The 17,443-nt window shown below is 36.8% G+C and overlaps 1 protein-coding gene across 3 annotated transcripts in view; it reads left to right on the top strand.

The window, feature by feature from the left end:
• The window catches only part of SLC49A4 (solute carrier family 49 member 4), a 93,331-nt gene that overhangs the window by 59,798 nt on the left and 16,090 nt on the right, over positions 1–17,443 (top strand). The window contains exons 8-9 of one of the 3 annotated variants that reach the window (XM_073231547.1): positions 13,987–14,169; positions 16,468–16,493. The exons of 1 other annotated variant lie outside the window; for it this stretch is intronic. In XM_073231547.1, coding sequence (XP_073087648.1) covers positions 13,987–14,169; positions 16,468–16,478 — 194 coding nt within the window. In that variant the 3' untranslated portion in view covers positions 16,479–16,493. Of the gene's footprint in view, positions 1–13,986; positions 14,170–16,467; positions 16,494–17,443 lie in introns of those variants that run through there. One more of the 3 variants, XM_073231549.1, reaches the window with a different exon arrangement.

Raw genomic sequence — 17,443 nt, 5'->3', positions numbered from 1 at the left:
TTCTGTATAGGGGACTCAATGCACAATCATTAATCAACCCCAAGCCTAATTCTCAAGAGTCTCCAATCTTCAAAAGCATAACAAACAAGTTCTTACATGGTGAACAAGTTCTTACATAGTGAATAAGTTCTTACATGGTGAACAGTGCAAGGGCAGTCATATCACAGAAACTTTCGGTTTTGATCACGCATCATGAACTATGAACAATCAGGTCAAATATGATTATTTGTTTGATTTTTATACTCGATTTATATGTGAATCCCACATTTCTCCCTTATTATTATTATTATTTTTTTTTTTAATAAAATGCTAAAGTGGTAGATAGATGCAAGATAAAGGTAGAAAACATAGTTTAGTGCTTTAAGAGGGCAAATGCAAATGATGAGGTGTGTGCCTATAGACTAAGTATTAATCCAAGCTAGACAAGGGCAACAAAACATCCATGGATGCAGAAGATTTCTCTCAAAACAGGGGAGGTGAGGTTCTAAGCCTCACCTCTGTTGATCCCCAATTTCTCACCTGATGGCCCCCCTGCGACTGTGCCTGTCTTAGGTTGTTCCTCCCTTGAGGAATCTTACCCGTCTCTGGCTAACCAGTCATCTTCCGGGGCCATACAGGGAAATGTAAAGTTGGTAAGTGAGAGAGAAGCAATATTGTTTGAAAAGGTTAGCTTTTTACTTCTTTGCAGATTTATGCCCTGTGGCTTCTATGCCTAGCATTTGTTTTGAGGTATCTTTACCACTTGGAAGAATTATGATACTCGGTAATATAGATATGAGGCACGAATTCTACTTAAGGGTTGTAATTAGGAAGGAAGAAGAAAAGCTATAGAAGTATCCTCTGCTCATTTTTTAATTCGATTATTTGCTTTTTGTTTGTTGAGGTGTGTGAGCTCTTTATATATTTTGGATGTCAGCCCTTTATCGGATCTGTCATTTATTAATATATTCTCCCATACTGTAGGATACCTTTTTGTTCTATTGATGGTGTCCTTTGCTGTACAGAAGCTTTTCAGCTTGATATAGTCCCACTTGTTCATTTTTGCTTTTGTTTCCTTTGCCCGGGGAGATATGTTCATGAAGAAATCACTCATGTTTATGTCCATGAGATTTTTGCCTAAGTTTTTTTCTAAGAGTTTTATGGTCTCATGACTTACATTCCGGTCTTTGATCCATTTTGAATTTACTTTTGTGTATGGAGTTAGACAGTGATCCAGTTTAATTCTCTTACATGTAGCTGTCCAGTTTTGCCAGCACCATCTGTTGAAGAGCCATTGTATGTCCATGGCTCCTTTATCGTATATAAATTGGCCATATATGTTTGGGTTAATGTCTGGAGTCTCTATTCTGTTCCACTGGTCTGCGGCTCTGTTCTTGTGCCAGTACCAAATTGTCTTGATTACTGTGGCTTTGTAGTAGAGCTTGAAGTTGGGGAGTGAGATCCCCCCCCCCACTTTATTCTTCCTTCTCAGGATTGCTTTGGCTATTCGGGGTCTTTGGTGGTTCCATATGAATTTTTGAACTATTTGTTCCAGTTCATTGAAGAATGCTGTTGGTAATTTGATGTAGGGATTGCATCAAATCTGTATATTGCTTTGGGCAGGATGGCCATTTTGATGATATTAATTCTTCCTAGCCAGGAGCATGGGATGAGTTTCCATTTGTTAGTGACCTCTTTAATTTCTCTTAAGAGTGTCTTGTAGTTTTCAGGGTATAGTTCTTTCACTTCCTTGGTTAGGTTTATTCCTAGGTATTTTATTCTTTTTGATGCTATTGTGAATGGAATTATTTTCCTGATTTCTCTTTCGGCTAGTTCATTGTTAGTGTATAGGAAAGCCACAGATTTCTGTGTGTTAATTTTGTATCCTGCAACTTTACTGAATTCCGATATTAGTTATAGTAGTTTTGGAGTAGAGTCTTTAGGGGTTTTTATGTACAATATCATGTCATCTGCATATAGTGACAGTTTGACTTCTTCTTTAAGAATCTGCATTCCTTGTATTTCTTTGTTTTGTCTAATTGCTGTGGCTAGGACCTCCAGTACTATGTTGAATAACAGTGGGGAGAGTGGGCATCCCTGTCTTGTTCCCGACTCAGAGGAAAAGCTTTCAGCTTCTCACTGTTCAGTATGATGTTAGCTGTGGGTTTATCATATATGGCCTTTATTATGTTGAGGTACTTGCCCTCCAAGCCCACTGAGAGTTTTTATCATGAATGGATGTTTAATTTTGTTGAAGGCTTTTTCAGCATCTATGGACATGATCATATGGTTTTTCTCCTTCTTTTTGTTGATGTGGTGGATGATGTTGATGGATTTTCGAATGTTGTACCATCCTTGCATCCCTGGGATGAATCCCACTTGGTCATGGTGTATGATCCTCTTGATGTATTTTTGAATTCGGTTTGGTAATATTTTGTTGAGTATTTTTGCATCTACGTTCATCATGGATATTGGTCTGTAGTTTTTTTTTTTGGTGGGGTCTTTGCCTGTTTTTGGTATTAGGGTGATGTTGTCTTCATAGAATGAGTTTGGGAGTATTCCCTCCTCTTCTATTTTTTGGAAAACTTTAAGGAGAATGGGCATTATGTCTTCTCTGTATTTCTGATAAAATTCCGAGGTAAATCCATCTGGCCCAGGGGTTTTGTTCTTGGGTAGTTTTTTGATTACTGATTAAATTTCATTGCTGGTAATTGGTCTGTTTAGATTTTCTGTTTCTTTCTGGGTAAGTCTTGGAAGGTTGTATTTTTCTAGGAAGTTGTCCATTTCTCCTAGGTTTTCCAGCTTGTTAGCATATAGGTTTTCATAGTATTCTCTAATAATTCTTTGTATTTCTGTGGGGTCCGTCATGATTTTTCCGTTCTCGTTTCTGATTCTGTTGATGTGTGTTGATTCTCTTTTTCTCTTAATAAGTCTGGTTAGAGGCTTATCTATTTGGTTTATTTTCTCGAAGAACCAGCTCTTGGTTTCATTGATTTTTTTTCTATTGTTTTATTCTTCTCAATTTTGTTTATTTCTTCTTGATCTTTATTATGTCCCTCCGTCTGCTGACATTAGGCCTCATTTGTTCTTCTTTTTCCAATTTCGGTAATTGTGACATTGGACTATTCATTTGGGATTGTTCTTCCTTCTTTAAATATACCTGGATTGCTATATACTTTCCTCTTAAGACTGCTTTTTCTGCGTCCCACAGAAGTTGGGGCTTTGTGGTGTTGTTGTCATTTGTTTCCATATATTGCTGGATCTCCATTTTAATTTGGTCGTTGATACATTGATTATTTAGGAGCATGTTGTTAAGCCTCCATGTGTTTGTGAGCCTTTTTACTTTCTTTGTACAATTTATTTCTAATTTTATACCTTTGAGGTCTGAAAAGTTGGTTGGTAGGATTTCAATCCTTCTGAATTTACTGAGGCTCTTTTTGTGGCCTAGTATGTGGTCTATTCTGGAGAATGTTCCATGTGCACTTGAGAAGAATGTGTATCCTGTTGCTTTTGGATGTAGAGTTCTATAGATGTCTATTAGGTCCATCTGTTCTAGTGTGTTGTTCAGTGCCTCTCTCCTTACTTATTTTCTGTCTGGTGGATCTGTCCTTTGGAGTGAGTGGTGTGTTAAAGTCTCCTAAAATGAATGCATTGCATTCTATTTCATCCTTTAATTCTGTTAGTATTTGTTTCAAAATGTTGGTGCTCCTGTATTGGGTGCATATATGTTTATAATGGTTATATCCTCTTGTTGGACTGAGCCCTTTATCATTATGTAGTGTCCTTCTTTATCTCTTGTTACTTTCTTTATTTTGAAGTCTATTTTGTCTGATACTAGTATTGCAACGCCTGCTTTTTTCTCCCTGTTGTTTGCATGAAATATCTTTTTCCATCCGTTGACTTTTAATCTGTGCATGTCTTTGGGTTTGAGGTGAGTCTCTTGTAAGCAGCATATAGATGGGTCTTGCTTTTTTATCCATTCTATTACTCTGTGTCTTTTGATTGGTGCATTCAGTCCATTTGCATTTAGGGTGATTATTCAAAGATATGTACTTATTGCCATTGCAGGCTTTAGATTTGTGGTTACCAAAGGTTCAAGGTTAGCTTCTTTACTACCTTACTGTCTAGCTTAACTCTCTTATTGAGCTATTATAAACACAGTCTGATGATTATTTCTCTCCCTTCTTGTTCCTCCTCCTCCATTCTTCATATGTTGGGTGTTTTGTTCTGTGCTCTTTTTAGGAGTGCTCCCATCTAGAGCAGTCCCTCTAAAATACCCTGTAGAGGTGGTTTGTGGGAGGCAAATTCCCTCAACTTTTGCTTGTCTGGAAATTGTTTAATCCCTCCTTCATATTTAAATGATAATCGTGCTGGATACAGTATCCTTGGTTCAAGGCCCTTCTGTTTCAGTGCATTAAATATATCATGCCATTCTCTTGTGGCCTGTAAGGTTTCTGTTGAGAAGTCTGATGATAGCCTGATGGCTTTCTTTTGTAGGTGACCTTTTTTCTCTCTCTGTCTGCCTTTAATACTCTGTCCTTGTCCTTGATCTTTGCAATTTTGATGATTATGTGTCTTGATGTTGTCCTCTTTGGGTCTTTTCTGTTGGGATTTCTGTTTGCTTCCATAGTCTGAGCTATTTCCTCTCCCAGTTTGGAGGAGTTCTCAGCAATTATTTCTTCAAAGACACTTTCTTTCCCTTTTTCTCTCTCTTCTTCTTCTGGTACCCCTATAATGCAGATATTGTTCCTTTTGGATTGGTCACACAGTTCTCTTAATATTGTTTCATTCCTGGAGATCCTTTTATCTCTGTATGTCAGCTTCTATGCGTTACTGTTCTCTGGTTTGTATTCCATCAATGGCCTCTTGCATCTTATCCATTCTGCTTATAAATCCTTCCAGAGATTGTTTCACTTCTGTAATCTCCCTCCAGACGTCATCCTTTAGCTCTTGTATATTTTTCTGCAGCTCTGTCAGTATGTTTATGATTTTTATTTTGAATTCTTTTTCAGGAAGACTGGTTAGCTCTATCTCCTTCTCAGGGGTTGTGATTTTGGTCTGTATCAAATTCTTTTGCCTTTTCATGATAGAGATAGTTTGCAGAGCTGGTGCAAGTGACGGCTGGGAGAACATCCCTTCTTGTTGGTTTGTGGCCTTCTTCTCCTGGGAGAACAGCGACCTCTAGTGGCTTGTGCTGGGCAGCTGTGCGCAGATGGGGCTTCTGATTCTTGCCCAGCCACTATGGAGTTTAGCTCCACGGTTGCTGTGGGCATGGCCTGCCTCGGGCTGCTACTCTGATATGGCGAAGCTGCGTCGCAGGGGAAACAGCCAGGAGGCTGTTTACCTCCGTGAGGGGCCTCCAAGCTGCCCTACTGCCCAGGGGGTTAGGGTGCCCAGAGTTCCCTGGGATTCTCAGCTGCTGGGCTAAGTGTCCTGGGACGCTTCCGTCCAGCTGTGGGGTCCCTGTCCCTTTAAGACTTTCAAAAAGCACTCGCTTTTCTTTGTCCCAGGGCTGCCGGCTTCGGGACCCGCTCACAGGTCTTACTGTCCTGTTTCCCTAGTTTCCAGCACCCCATGCACGCACTGTGTGTCTGCGCTCTGGTGCGCATGGCTAGGGCTGGGTGTTTAGCAGTCCTGGGCTCCCTCTCCCTCCCCACTCCAACTCCTGTCCTCCTGCCGGGAGCTGGGGTGAGGGGCGCTTGCGTCCCACCGGGCCTCGGCTTGTATCTTACCCCCTTCGCAAGGTGCTGTGTTCTCGTAGGTGTGGATGTAGTCTGGCTGTTGTCCTGTGTCTTCTGGTCTCTCTTTTAGGAAGAGTTGTATTTGTTGTATTTTCAAAAATATATGTGGTTTTGGGAGGAGATTTCTGCTGCTCTACTCATGCACCATCTTGGCTCCCCTTCATCTCTATTGCAGTCTTTTCGTAGTTCACTTCCTGTGATACTATTTTTCCATTTATATATTTTTTAATTGAAGTATTATTGATATACAATCTTACATTGGCTTCTCATGTGCAATACAGTGGTTCAGCAGTTTTACACACATTATTAAATCCTCATATCTGCCACTGCAGTTACTATCTCTCAACATAGGAAAATGTTACAGAATTATTGGCTATATTCCCCATGCTGTACTCCCATTCCCGTGATCAACTTACAGTATATTATAACTGAGATTTCTGTGCCCCTTTATCAACCTGAACCCACCCTAACCCCTCCCCCATGGGTAACCACTAGTCACTTCTCAGTGTCTGTGTGCCTGCTGGTATTTTGTTCATTTTGTTTTGTTTTTAGATTCCGCAAATAAGTGAAATCATATGGAATTTGTCTTTCTCCATCTGTCTTATTTCACTTAACATAATACACTCTAGGTCCATCCATGTTGTTGCAAGTGGCAGGATTTCTCTATTTTTTATGGCTGAATAATATTCCATAGTGTTTATGTACCACATCTTTATCCATTCATCTACTGATGGACACTTTGGTTGCTTCCGTATCTTAACTATTGTAAATAATGTGACAATAAACATAGGGGTTCGTACATCTTTTCAAATTCTTCTAGAAATTTCTTCAGAAAAGTACTGGGTTGTATGGTATTTCTATTCTTAGTTTTTTGAGGAACCTCCATACTGCTTTTCACAGTGGCTGCACCAATTCATATACCCATAAACAGTGTAGGAGGGTTCCCATTTTCCCACATCCTTGCCAACACTTGATATTTCTTGCCTTTTGGATAGTGGCCATTCTAACAGGTATGAGGTGATCTCTCACTGTGCTTTTGATTTCCATTTACCTGATGATTAGTAATGTGGGGCATCTTTTCATATGCCTGTTGGCCATCTGTATTTATTTTGAGAAATGTCTGTTCAGGTCCTCCATCCATTTTTTAATTGGGTTATTTATTTTTTGGGTATTGAGGCATCTCTGAGTTCTTTATATATTTTGGATGATAACCCCTTTTCAGATAAATCATTTACAAATATATTCTCCCATACTGTGGGCTGACTTTTTGTTCTGCTGATGGTGTCTTTTGCTATACAGAAGCTTTATAGTTTGATACAGCCATTTCTATGTATACTATCTTGTCATGTACAAACAGTGACAGTTTAAATTCTTCCTTACCAGTTTGAGTGTATCTCTTTATCTTATATGATTGACTTGCCTGATCAGATTATTATCACTGTTGTGCAGAAGAAAAACTGGATCATTCCATTGCATGCTCATGGAAAGGCATAATATTTTAATATATGTACTTGCTTACGTGCATCCTCTTGGAGGCTGTTAGCAGCATGCTTTTATTTCCTTAGAGAATCTCAATATTTAAAATTGTATTAGGTCTTCATTAATTGAAGTATTTGCATAGGGCACATAATAAACTCATTACTAGGTAATGTGAGTTTCAAAATATTAAAGCTTGTTCTATAAACAAAATTAGAAAAATACATTATTCACCTTACCTGAGAACCAGCTGTTGAGTCATTAGCCACGACTTGCCGTCATTTTTCACTGAACAGATGAATACTTTGAAAATGGCATTTTGAAAAATGTTAGCACTTTGGTGTTAAGTTTGCTGAAACAATATAATTTGACCATTTAACAGAAGTTGCCTTGGGGGAGGTGTTTTATCTAATTCGTTACTAGAATGCTGATGGCGTTGTCAGAAAGAGAGTGGGTGGAGAGTAAGGGGCATGATTAGCTAGACACAAGCCCCTTGAGAGTGACAGCTGACTCCTAGCTGACTTCAAGTGATATCTGAAGAAAGCAAATATATTTGGTTATGTTGAAAGATGTGTAACATGTATAGGCTGGAGAGAGATTCTATTAATACATTTTCATGTAATTCGCCTTTATTAAGATAATTATGTCCCATTTTAATAACATGTGAAGAAATACAAACATACACTTGCCCCAAAATGAGAGGGAAGTGAGAAAATTCAGAAAAAGATAACAAACATGATTAAAGAGATGCACCCTTTTAAGGAAATTAGAGATATTAAGCTTTAAAGAAAGAAAGCTAAAGAGTGACAATTATTCTTTCAATTTTATGAACTGAAAGTGACTTATTCATGTTCATGACTGTCTGATCAAGAAGCAAGAAATAGAACATGGATTAAAAGAAGAGAATGGATTTGTGAAAAATCTTAAATGTATAAGTCATGAAATGCTCACAGGGCCTATTGAGGAAGGTCATGTAGTATTTTATCCGTGGTGATTTCCAAAAGAATTAAGTCTTCATGCAGAATCTGTGTTTCTTGAGGTAGAGAGCTTGACCAGGTGATCAGCTAATGTTCCATGATTCAGTACTGCAAAACTCTTATTAATTTGGGGGAGCTTAAAAGTTACTGATAAGCCTGTACTTATGGTATCTGATATCACAACCAATCTCTACTCTAAGCTTGCTCTTACAAAGGATTATTAGTTTTTCTTCATTTCTGGGAGGTAATTACTTGGCCTTCCCGCTATAATGAACTCTAAATGTAACTGTAAACCTTTATAGGACTAAACTATGCCAACAAAGAGGCTGAACAAAGGACACCCACGAATTAATAACAAGCAGAAAGAAAATCATCACCATTAACAAATATTGTAGCAAAATATGCCCATCTTCTTTTGGAACCACCATTTCATGTATTGTGTATTTTAATTAGTGGCAGATCATGAAGGCCACAGTCATCATTTTTAGGAAGAAAATGTGAGGCTGAGAAGAGAGTCACAGCTCAATAATAGAGAAATATATGTCAGTGTATGTGTGCACATATAATGAATGTACTCCATATATTTAACATGCCCCAAACCTGTGAAAAAACATTGTAAATGTTTACTGTTTCTCTTTACATATGTGTCTTTATTTCCAAAGGGTATAATTTCACTTGCATCATTAAGATTGTAGAAATAGTTTTAATGAAGTTCTAATCAAATAATTTCCAGTTAACTTCCCAAATTTTGTCATAAAGGAAAAATTCAGTCAGTAACGTGCAGTAACAAAAGTTTATAATCAAGTATGTTGATGTTATAAGTCTATTCTTTAGGGAAATTTATTGACTCTAATACTTAAAATAATTCATGATAAAGATTTATTATGTAATTTTATAATCTTTGTTTCTTATTTATAATGCTTAATGAAACTGTATTATTCTTATCCACCTAAAAACCCTATAAGATTTTTGTTCTTAATATCCTAGTTAAGCTCTCTTCCTACATTTATTTAAATTTGTTGTTGATCTACTTAAGTGAACCTTAGTCATCATCTCATATAACTTATTAAATAAGTGAATCTTTTACATTAAAATCCAGGTATCTGTCTGTCTGACTGCAACTTGAATACCTGATGAAAGAGGAAACATTCTTGTTTGTCCCCAGTGGGTCCTGGGAAATTCTTCCTCCTGCTGAGATAACTGATTTGGAGCAACATAGTTCCCAGAGAGCATAGTCAGCTCCCTCCCTCTTCCATTGGTGGCCCTCAGAACATTTGGACATAGCTGTCATATGTGGCCTTAGCCTTTAATCTAAATATCCCCCAGTTCTACCACCTTCCCTCATCAGGTGTGAATTCTACACCACTGACTACATAGTCACTGTCCTCTAAACCTACCACAGCTTGTCGGGATCCTCCTCAGAACATATTACTAGGATTTAGCACACTTTTCCTGCTGCACTCAGTACCTAATACTGGGAGGCTGTTGCTTCTCTTGATTAGACCTAGCTTTAAAGGAATGAAGTATAATTATCTTCTTAGCGCTGTGCATATAAATGGCTGCTGAGCCAGTAGGTGTCCATCATATTCCTTTAGATTAGGAGTGATTTGAGGATAGAGTGCCCTATTTACTGACCCAGCATAGCAGCTTACATTAATAGACACCTGATAAATGGTTTTGAAGAAAGGCCTAAGTTTCCCCTATTATATAACAAAGCCATAATTTTTGGACTCATTTTACATATATCATGATTAAAATTCATCTGTCTGTTTATAACCTTTTGGTGCTCTATTTTGAATTCTGTCATCTGTCTTAGGTGTAATCACTTCCAACTTGTATGCTGAATATAGATTTGGGAAGCATGCCTTTTGTGTCAATACCATTGAATAAAAGAAACACCAAGTTTTGTTTTGTTTTTCTCAATCTGACACATTGGCCTGATAGAAAATGTGCTAGATGACGTAGGCCTTAATTATACTATTTTTAGCACTACTGATTTACATTGTTTCTAAATAAGTCATTTGAACTTTTAGAACTTTTGTCACTTGTCTGTAAAATTCTGCATTGGCTGATAGGATGATTAAACATGATAATATGTTTGAAAGCAGTTTTACAATGTTTTAAGACTTTTATAACTCCAAGCTTTGAAGTTATTGTTTTTAATGGTATCATAAAATATCATTTAAATGTTGAGGGGAAATAGTTCTTATTCTTTCCTGAAATTTTGTGATTTGTTTTATAACCCTTGATCACCTAAGATTTGAGTGTTTTGGTTAATAAAAATGTATTTTTTACACAGTCTTATTTCCCTAAAGTTTAGGAATTTGGTTGGTCATTCAGAGCAGGGTTGAGATATAGCACTTTCAGGGTTATGATCCAATTAGTGTTCTTGAAATCCATCATTGTAGTTGTATTTTGTGCTAAACAGGACTTTCTGTTTTGCATTTTAAATTGTGGGTCTGTGAAATTTTATTAGCTTCTTTGAAAAAACTGCACCAGCATTGTATTTGTTCTGCTAAATTACGTTGACATTTTAATTGAAAGGCAGTTTATTATAATTTTAGTATGAGTGTTATATAAAGTCATAGAAATATTTAACGATCATGTAGTTTGAACCCTCTCTGACGAGCAGGAAATTATCTTGTCTGCCTGACTTTTAATAGATGACATTCACCCACTGGATCTGCCAAACCAGTGTGTAAAGATACCGTAGCAGACTCTAAACTGAAAACTCAAGTGGAAGTCAAATTCAGACTCATAATAATCAGCGTCTAATATATGCCTGTCCCAGAGCATTGGGAAGTATATCAAATCCCCCATTCTGATTACGACCATCTTAATTTAACCTGTTCCTGATTCTTTAGTTTTTTTTAATGCTTTTCATTCTTTCATTTCTGCAATAACAAGCGATTTTAGCACATCCATCCATTTTTATATAATACAAGAAATACCAAGAGGAGAAAACAGAGCTAAAATGCTTGCTTTTTGATTCCTGGTTTTCTTGGCCCATTTGTCGTATGTATAATAGGAATTCTTATAAATGAAGTGAGAATATTGATGTCAAGGATTCTCCACCAAGGCTAACTTATGTGGTTTCCAGGTGTGGACCTCAATTCTGTGATTCAGACATCATCACATATGTGATAAATGATAGCTATTTCTGAATTGACAAGCTGACAAATTCACATGAAGTGGACTGGGTTCGGCTGCCATTTCATTAATTTACAAGGAAATTTCTCTTTTTTTATTTTGTTAAATAGGTAAGATATGTACATAGTAAGAAATTTAAATAGTAGTAAAAGGATATACAATGAAAAATATCTACTCTCCTATGACATCCAACTTCCCTCTTTGGAGGCAACACTGAATGTCAGTTTCTAGTGTGTTTTCCCAGAGACTGTAAATTTATAAACAGGTGTGTGTATGTGAGTCCTTTTAAAAAATACAGCACACTTTTCTGCATCTTTTTCACTTACTTAACTTAGATGTCATTAAGATCAGTATATACAGAGTTACTTTATTTTTAACAGTTTGGATGTTTGATACATTTTTAAACAACCAACCCCCTATTGGTGGACATTTAGCTTGTTTTTAGTCTTTTCTTACTACTAATCATAGTGCAGTGAGTGTTCTTCATATACTATACTTGTACCTACAGAGCTATAAGGTAAATTCCTCCAAGTGGAATTGCTGGGTCAAAGAGCAAGTGCATTGTTTATTTTGATAGACATTTCCAAATTACCCACCAGAAGATGAATTATTTACAGTTTTATCAATAGTGTTCAACCACAGTAGAAACTTTACCTTTTTAATGACAGATACTTAGGAAATCAGAATGAGAAGATTCTTAATTAGCGTGAAATGAAGCCAAAGGAGTTGCATGATCCTGAGGGCTTTCCAGATGGGCCCTCTGCTTCACCAGGCTCTACTTTTCTGAGACATCCAGAAAGTATTGCTTGTTTTTTATTTTTTTATACCATGTTTGATAAAAATCAATGAAATCATATCTCTTTTCAAGACTTCGTACTGAGAGGTCCTTTCAGTATGTTCCCATTATTACATTATCATTCTTTTACAACATGCAGTTATGCTGTCTGTATGGATTATGACAATTTTTCATTTATTACATTTTAATTTGCCTGTTTACAATTACATGTGAGGTATATTTCCTTCAGAAATGAAAATGTTGAAAGATTATTTCCAAACATGTTTCCTAAAAGCAGGTAATTATATCAGTGGTTTATGAATCCTTAGACCTGTTACTTGCTAGTTCTTAGGAGTTGGATTTTTCCTGTCATTTATTTCAATGTTTTCTTATTTTGTGCTCCTGGGTTGGTCTGTTTGGGTTGGTAGCCATCTCTGCTCTGATTACCACTGGTTGACCGATAAATTGTTATAAAGTGTTTTATAGATAGAATACTATAGAAGCTACCAATGACATCCCATCCCTACATTTCATAATGTACCACCAGTGAATCGTGTGAAGTAGAATGCATTGATTGATATATGTGGCATGTCCAGCAAATATGCAGTGAACCTGAGGTGTTTTGTTTTTAAGAATCTCTTAAAAATTACTTCATGTTTTTAATGGCATTTATTGTAACTATCAGATGCTTTGCATGTAATTCTGTGAATAGTTTAGTCACTGTTTTAGCCAGCAGTGTGTTCTTTATTCACTGTCATCCTTTTGGTCTGTATTTTCTTATGTATCTTCTATTCAAAGAAAGTCAACATAATCATCAGCAATTTGTGTTACCAGAATGTAATAATATTTTATAATTGTGAAAGCCTAGTGTAAATAGGAAGAGGAAATAATTGTTGAGGTTAATTAGAGAAGCTCTATTAGAAAAAAAGTATCCTTTTTTTTTGTAACTCCCTCTGCAATGTTGTGGACTGTTAGTGATTGCAATCAATTATGGCAAGTTCTGAAAATTTGATGTGGTCTTTGAATAATAAATACATAACTGATTTAGGGTAACTCCTCGCTTTCTGCAGTTCCTATACAGAAATATTTTCCTTAACCCATATTTTTATTTAAAATATTTTCCTGATGAACTTAAAATAAATTCTACTCATATCGTAAGTGCGTATGATAGGAGATGTGTTTCAGGTTTCTAAATAGAATATCATTTTTTTCCCTCATTGGTTCAATTTTTACCTTCAAATTAAAAGTAATAAAAGTTTGCATATAGACAGTAGCCATGGTAGAAGTATTTGGAGTGGGATACATTTCCCTAAACAGTCTTCTTGGAACAAAAATAATACCCTTATTCAAAGATTCCACAATAGAACAGGGTTAATAGGCTTTTTACTTACTAACGTGGGATCCTAACCACTATAGCTTATACATTTCTGAGTGAAAATTTTTTCTGTGTTCCAAAATTATAAAAACATAATTGTTTCTTATATTTATTCCTAGATTTTTAAGTCCTCTTTAAAATTATAGAATGAGTGTAGATTTTGAAGTAAGTTGCTATGTTTTATCTATCTATCCATTTTCCAGGAGTGTGACTGAGGGAGAAGGATCCTTTTTATTGTATTATAGTGGTAAAATTGTTTCTGTGCTTGCAATAATACACCAAAAAGGTAAAGCACCTAAGCTGGTCATCACTCAGCAGTAAAACCTCTACCCATCTGCTCCACAAAACCTGAGCAAAGAGCTGACAGCTGTGTGGTGCTTTGTCACACTTTATCAACTACCAGTGAAGAGATGGGATTCTAGAGTTGATACTTAGGAAAGAGACTACCAAGGCCTCTCTGATATGACTCACTGCTGCTACCTTGAAACTAAAATGTTTGTGTTTTTATTTTAGTGACACTGTATGCCTCCTGTATTCTCCTGGGAGTATTTCTGAATAGCAGTATACCTATATTTTTTGAGCTTTTTGTGGAAACTGTCTACCCAGTTCCAGAAGGAATTACTTGTGGAGTTGTCACTTTTTTAAGTAATATGTTCATGGGAGTACTTTTATTTTTTCTCACATTTTATCACACAGGTAAGAAATTTGACTTTTTATTGCTGTCTCAATGTGTTATGAGAGAGGTTTGTGGCACTGACACATAGGAAGTTTATATTGAGAATCCTCACTAAGGCAAATTACTGATTTGCATTTTCACATGCTAATAAAAGAACATATCCTCAGTTGTTTTTCTTGAGGTGCATCCTAGCCTAATCTAATGCACCCTCAGCTCCTACAGTTTCTGATTTAATTAACCTGGACTGGGGCCCAGCATTTGTATTTTTAAAAGCCCCCCAAGTGATTCTGATATGCAGGTGTTCTCATGGAGAACCACTGGTACATTGCTTTTTTTTTTTTTTTTTTTTTTAATGTAGAATCTACTGTCTTAACATAGGGTATAAAGTAATGTCTGGGGCATAAATGTAGTTGAATGCCTTAGGGATGAATGAGAGGTCAACCAATGAGTATGTATTGTATATAAAACAGCACCATCCAATGGAACTTTTTATGATAAGAGAAATGATCTTTATCTGCACTGTCCAATACAGTAACCACTGGCCACATGAAGTTAGCTAAGGAATTGGCTTTTTATTTTATTTCATTTTAATTCATTTAAGTTTGAATTTAAGTAGCTACATGTGGCTAATGGCCACCAAATTGGTCAGTACAGGTACAGAGTGAAACAAAGGTTGAAGTTAGAACCCAGGGGTACACCTTTGAAGAAGAGAAAGATCCTTACAAAAGAGGAAGGAATGGGGTCCTGAGCCCAAGTGGAAGCCTTAGCCTTGGACAATGGGGATAGGAGAGAAGGTGGTGCACACCAGGCCTAGAAACAGATACTGTGCTGGGCAGATTATTGAAGGAGCTCCTTCTTGACAGCAGCAACTTCCTGCTTAGAAGCCAGTTTGTCTATTGAGAGTTGGTGGAGAAAGGGCTTAAAGTAAGAATGAAGCTTTAAAGTAAACTTGGAGCGGGCAGGAGGAGACTCTGCAAGGACAGCTGGGACGATTGCTGGGCCTGCTGATGGCAGGCTCGGGTGGCGCTGAGGTCCATGGGTTATAGTGGCTCCCTATTGCACTGTTGTTCAGTTTTTTTCTAATAGTCCCTCTTCTGTGGTCCACATTCTGACTTACTGTTTCAGAAAATTTAGGCTTAATTACCTAGAATTTCTTTTTACATATTAAAATAAGGATTTATACTTGTGATTCTTGAATATAAAGCTTTATTAATTTCTACTGGGTCTATAACCCATTCTGTATCTTAAACAATCTAATATTACTACCTCTTCCTGGTTGCTGTTCTCTTAATTACTCATCAAATACTAGTAAATTTGGATAATTTGTACATGGAAGAATCCAATTTGTAAGACTCAAATGTAAAAAATGCTCTAAAATGTGACACTCCAAGAGGCCTAATGATTGATATGAAACTTTCTGACAAGCTTATAATTGAAATAACCATGATAACCTTTGTGATTGGAAAATAAATTTTTGAAACTTTCAAAGCTGATGAAACAGAATCTGCCCTGGATTTTGAAATTTTGGTATAGCACTTCTACCTAATAAGAAAGCATCCAAATGATAAATTAATTTCTTAATGTAACTAACATCAAACTAGATTATTTCTGTCAGTCAGTAACACAGATAAGTAGGTTTTAATTTTATTAAACTTGATGAGAGTTTGGTTTATCACATAAAGTGGAATGATATTAATGAAGTCAGACGACTCTTTACTGTCCCCCTGGAAACAAGTGTTTCCATTAGGGAAAATGCCTTCACCAGGTCTTAGACTGAGTTTTAGTCTAAAACTCAGTTTAGACTAAGAGTTCCAATGAGTTTTCTAAACAGAATCATCTGTTATCATATATCAGTCTTAATGCTCTTCAGTGATGTCACAGTTGAAATTAAGAGGCTCAGTGCCTCTCTTTAGCCTAGTAAAGTATGAAAGACGGCTGTGCTGCCTCTTCAGGTGATAGAAGTGATTTGCCAGCTCGCGCACAGACTTGCTAAGTGGTCCTTGCAGCCTAGTAGACAGTGGTTTCTCCTGTCTGCTGGAAATAGAGTTTTGTCTTCCCAATATTTAAATACAACAGCAGTAGATGCCAGATGTTATCCCCCAATAAACCTCTTGCATGTGGTCTCTAGAATACAACACATACTGATTGGTCATAAGGCACAGGATACCCTACAGTGTCTTGCAGTGGAAAAGCGCTGCCCTCCTGACCGTTGTGATTGGCCGGTAGAATGTCACTTTCATACATCCAGATTGTTCAACAGAATCTGGCATGAATTAATGGGAACTGACGTGAGTCAGTGCTCACTCCTCATTTTGCAGATTCAAAGTGACCAGATATAAACAGATATGGGCACACCCTCGAGAGATTGCAAATTCTGTTATACACCACTGCAATCAAGTCAATTTTGCAATAAAGTGAGACAAATGAACTTTTGGTTTCCTAATGCATATAAAAGGTACGTTTATATTATATTCTAGTCTTTTAAGTGTGCAGTAAGTAGCATTATTTCTTTAAAAAAATGTATGTACCTTAATTAGAAAGTACATTATTGCTAAAAAAAAAAAATGCTAACCATCATCTGAGCTTTCAGTGAGTCAGAATCTTTTTTGCTGATGAAGGGTCTTGCCTCGATGTTGTCTGCCAACTGGTTAAGATGGCAGTTGTTGAAGCTTGGGTGTCTGTGGCAATTTCTTAAAATAAGACAGCAATGAAGTTTTGCCGCATCAATTGAGACTTTGTTTCATGAATGATTTCTTTGAAGCATGCAATGCCATTTTACCTACAGTACAATTTCTTTCAAAATATTCTAAATAGTTTGTTGTCATTTCAACAATCTTCATAGCATCTCTACCAGGAGTAGATTCCAGTCCAAGAAACCACTTTGTTTGCTCATCCATAAGAAGCAACTCCTCATCCATTCAAGTTTTATCATGAGATGCAGCAATTCAGCCACATCTTCTGGCTCTGCTTCTAATTCTAGTTCTCTTGCTATTTCTACATCTGCAGTCACTTCCTCCACTGAAGTTGTGAACCCCTCAGAGTCACCCATGAGGGCTGGAATCAACTTCTTCCAAACTCCTGTTCATGTTGATATTTTGACCTCTTCCCATGAGTTACAAATGTTCTTAATAGATGGTGAATTCTTTCCAGAAGGTTTTTAATTTACTTTGCCCAGATCCATCACAGGAATCAAAGCTACCTATAACCAGCTGTAGCTTATGAAATGTATTTCTTATAGAGTAAGACTTGAAAGTCAAAATGACCCCTTGATCCATGCCTGCAGAATGGATGTTG

Source organism: Manis javanica, chromosome 3, assembly GCF_040802235.1.
Source record: "Manis javanica isolate MJ-LG chromosome 3, MJ_LKY, whole genome shotgun sequence".
NCBI lineage: Eukaryota > Metazoa > Chordata > Mammalia > Pholidota > Manidae > Manis > Manis javanica.
The sequence above is the reverse complement of the archived record's forward strand: the minus strand, read 5'-3'. Positions and strand labels throughout refer to the sequence as shown.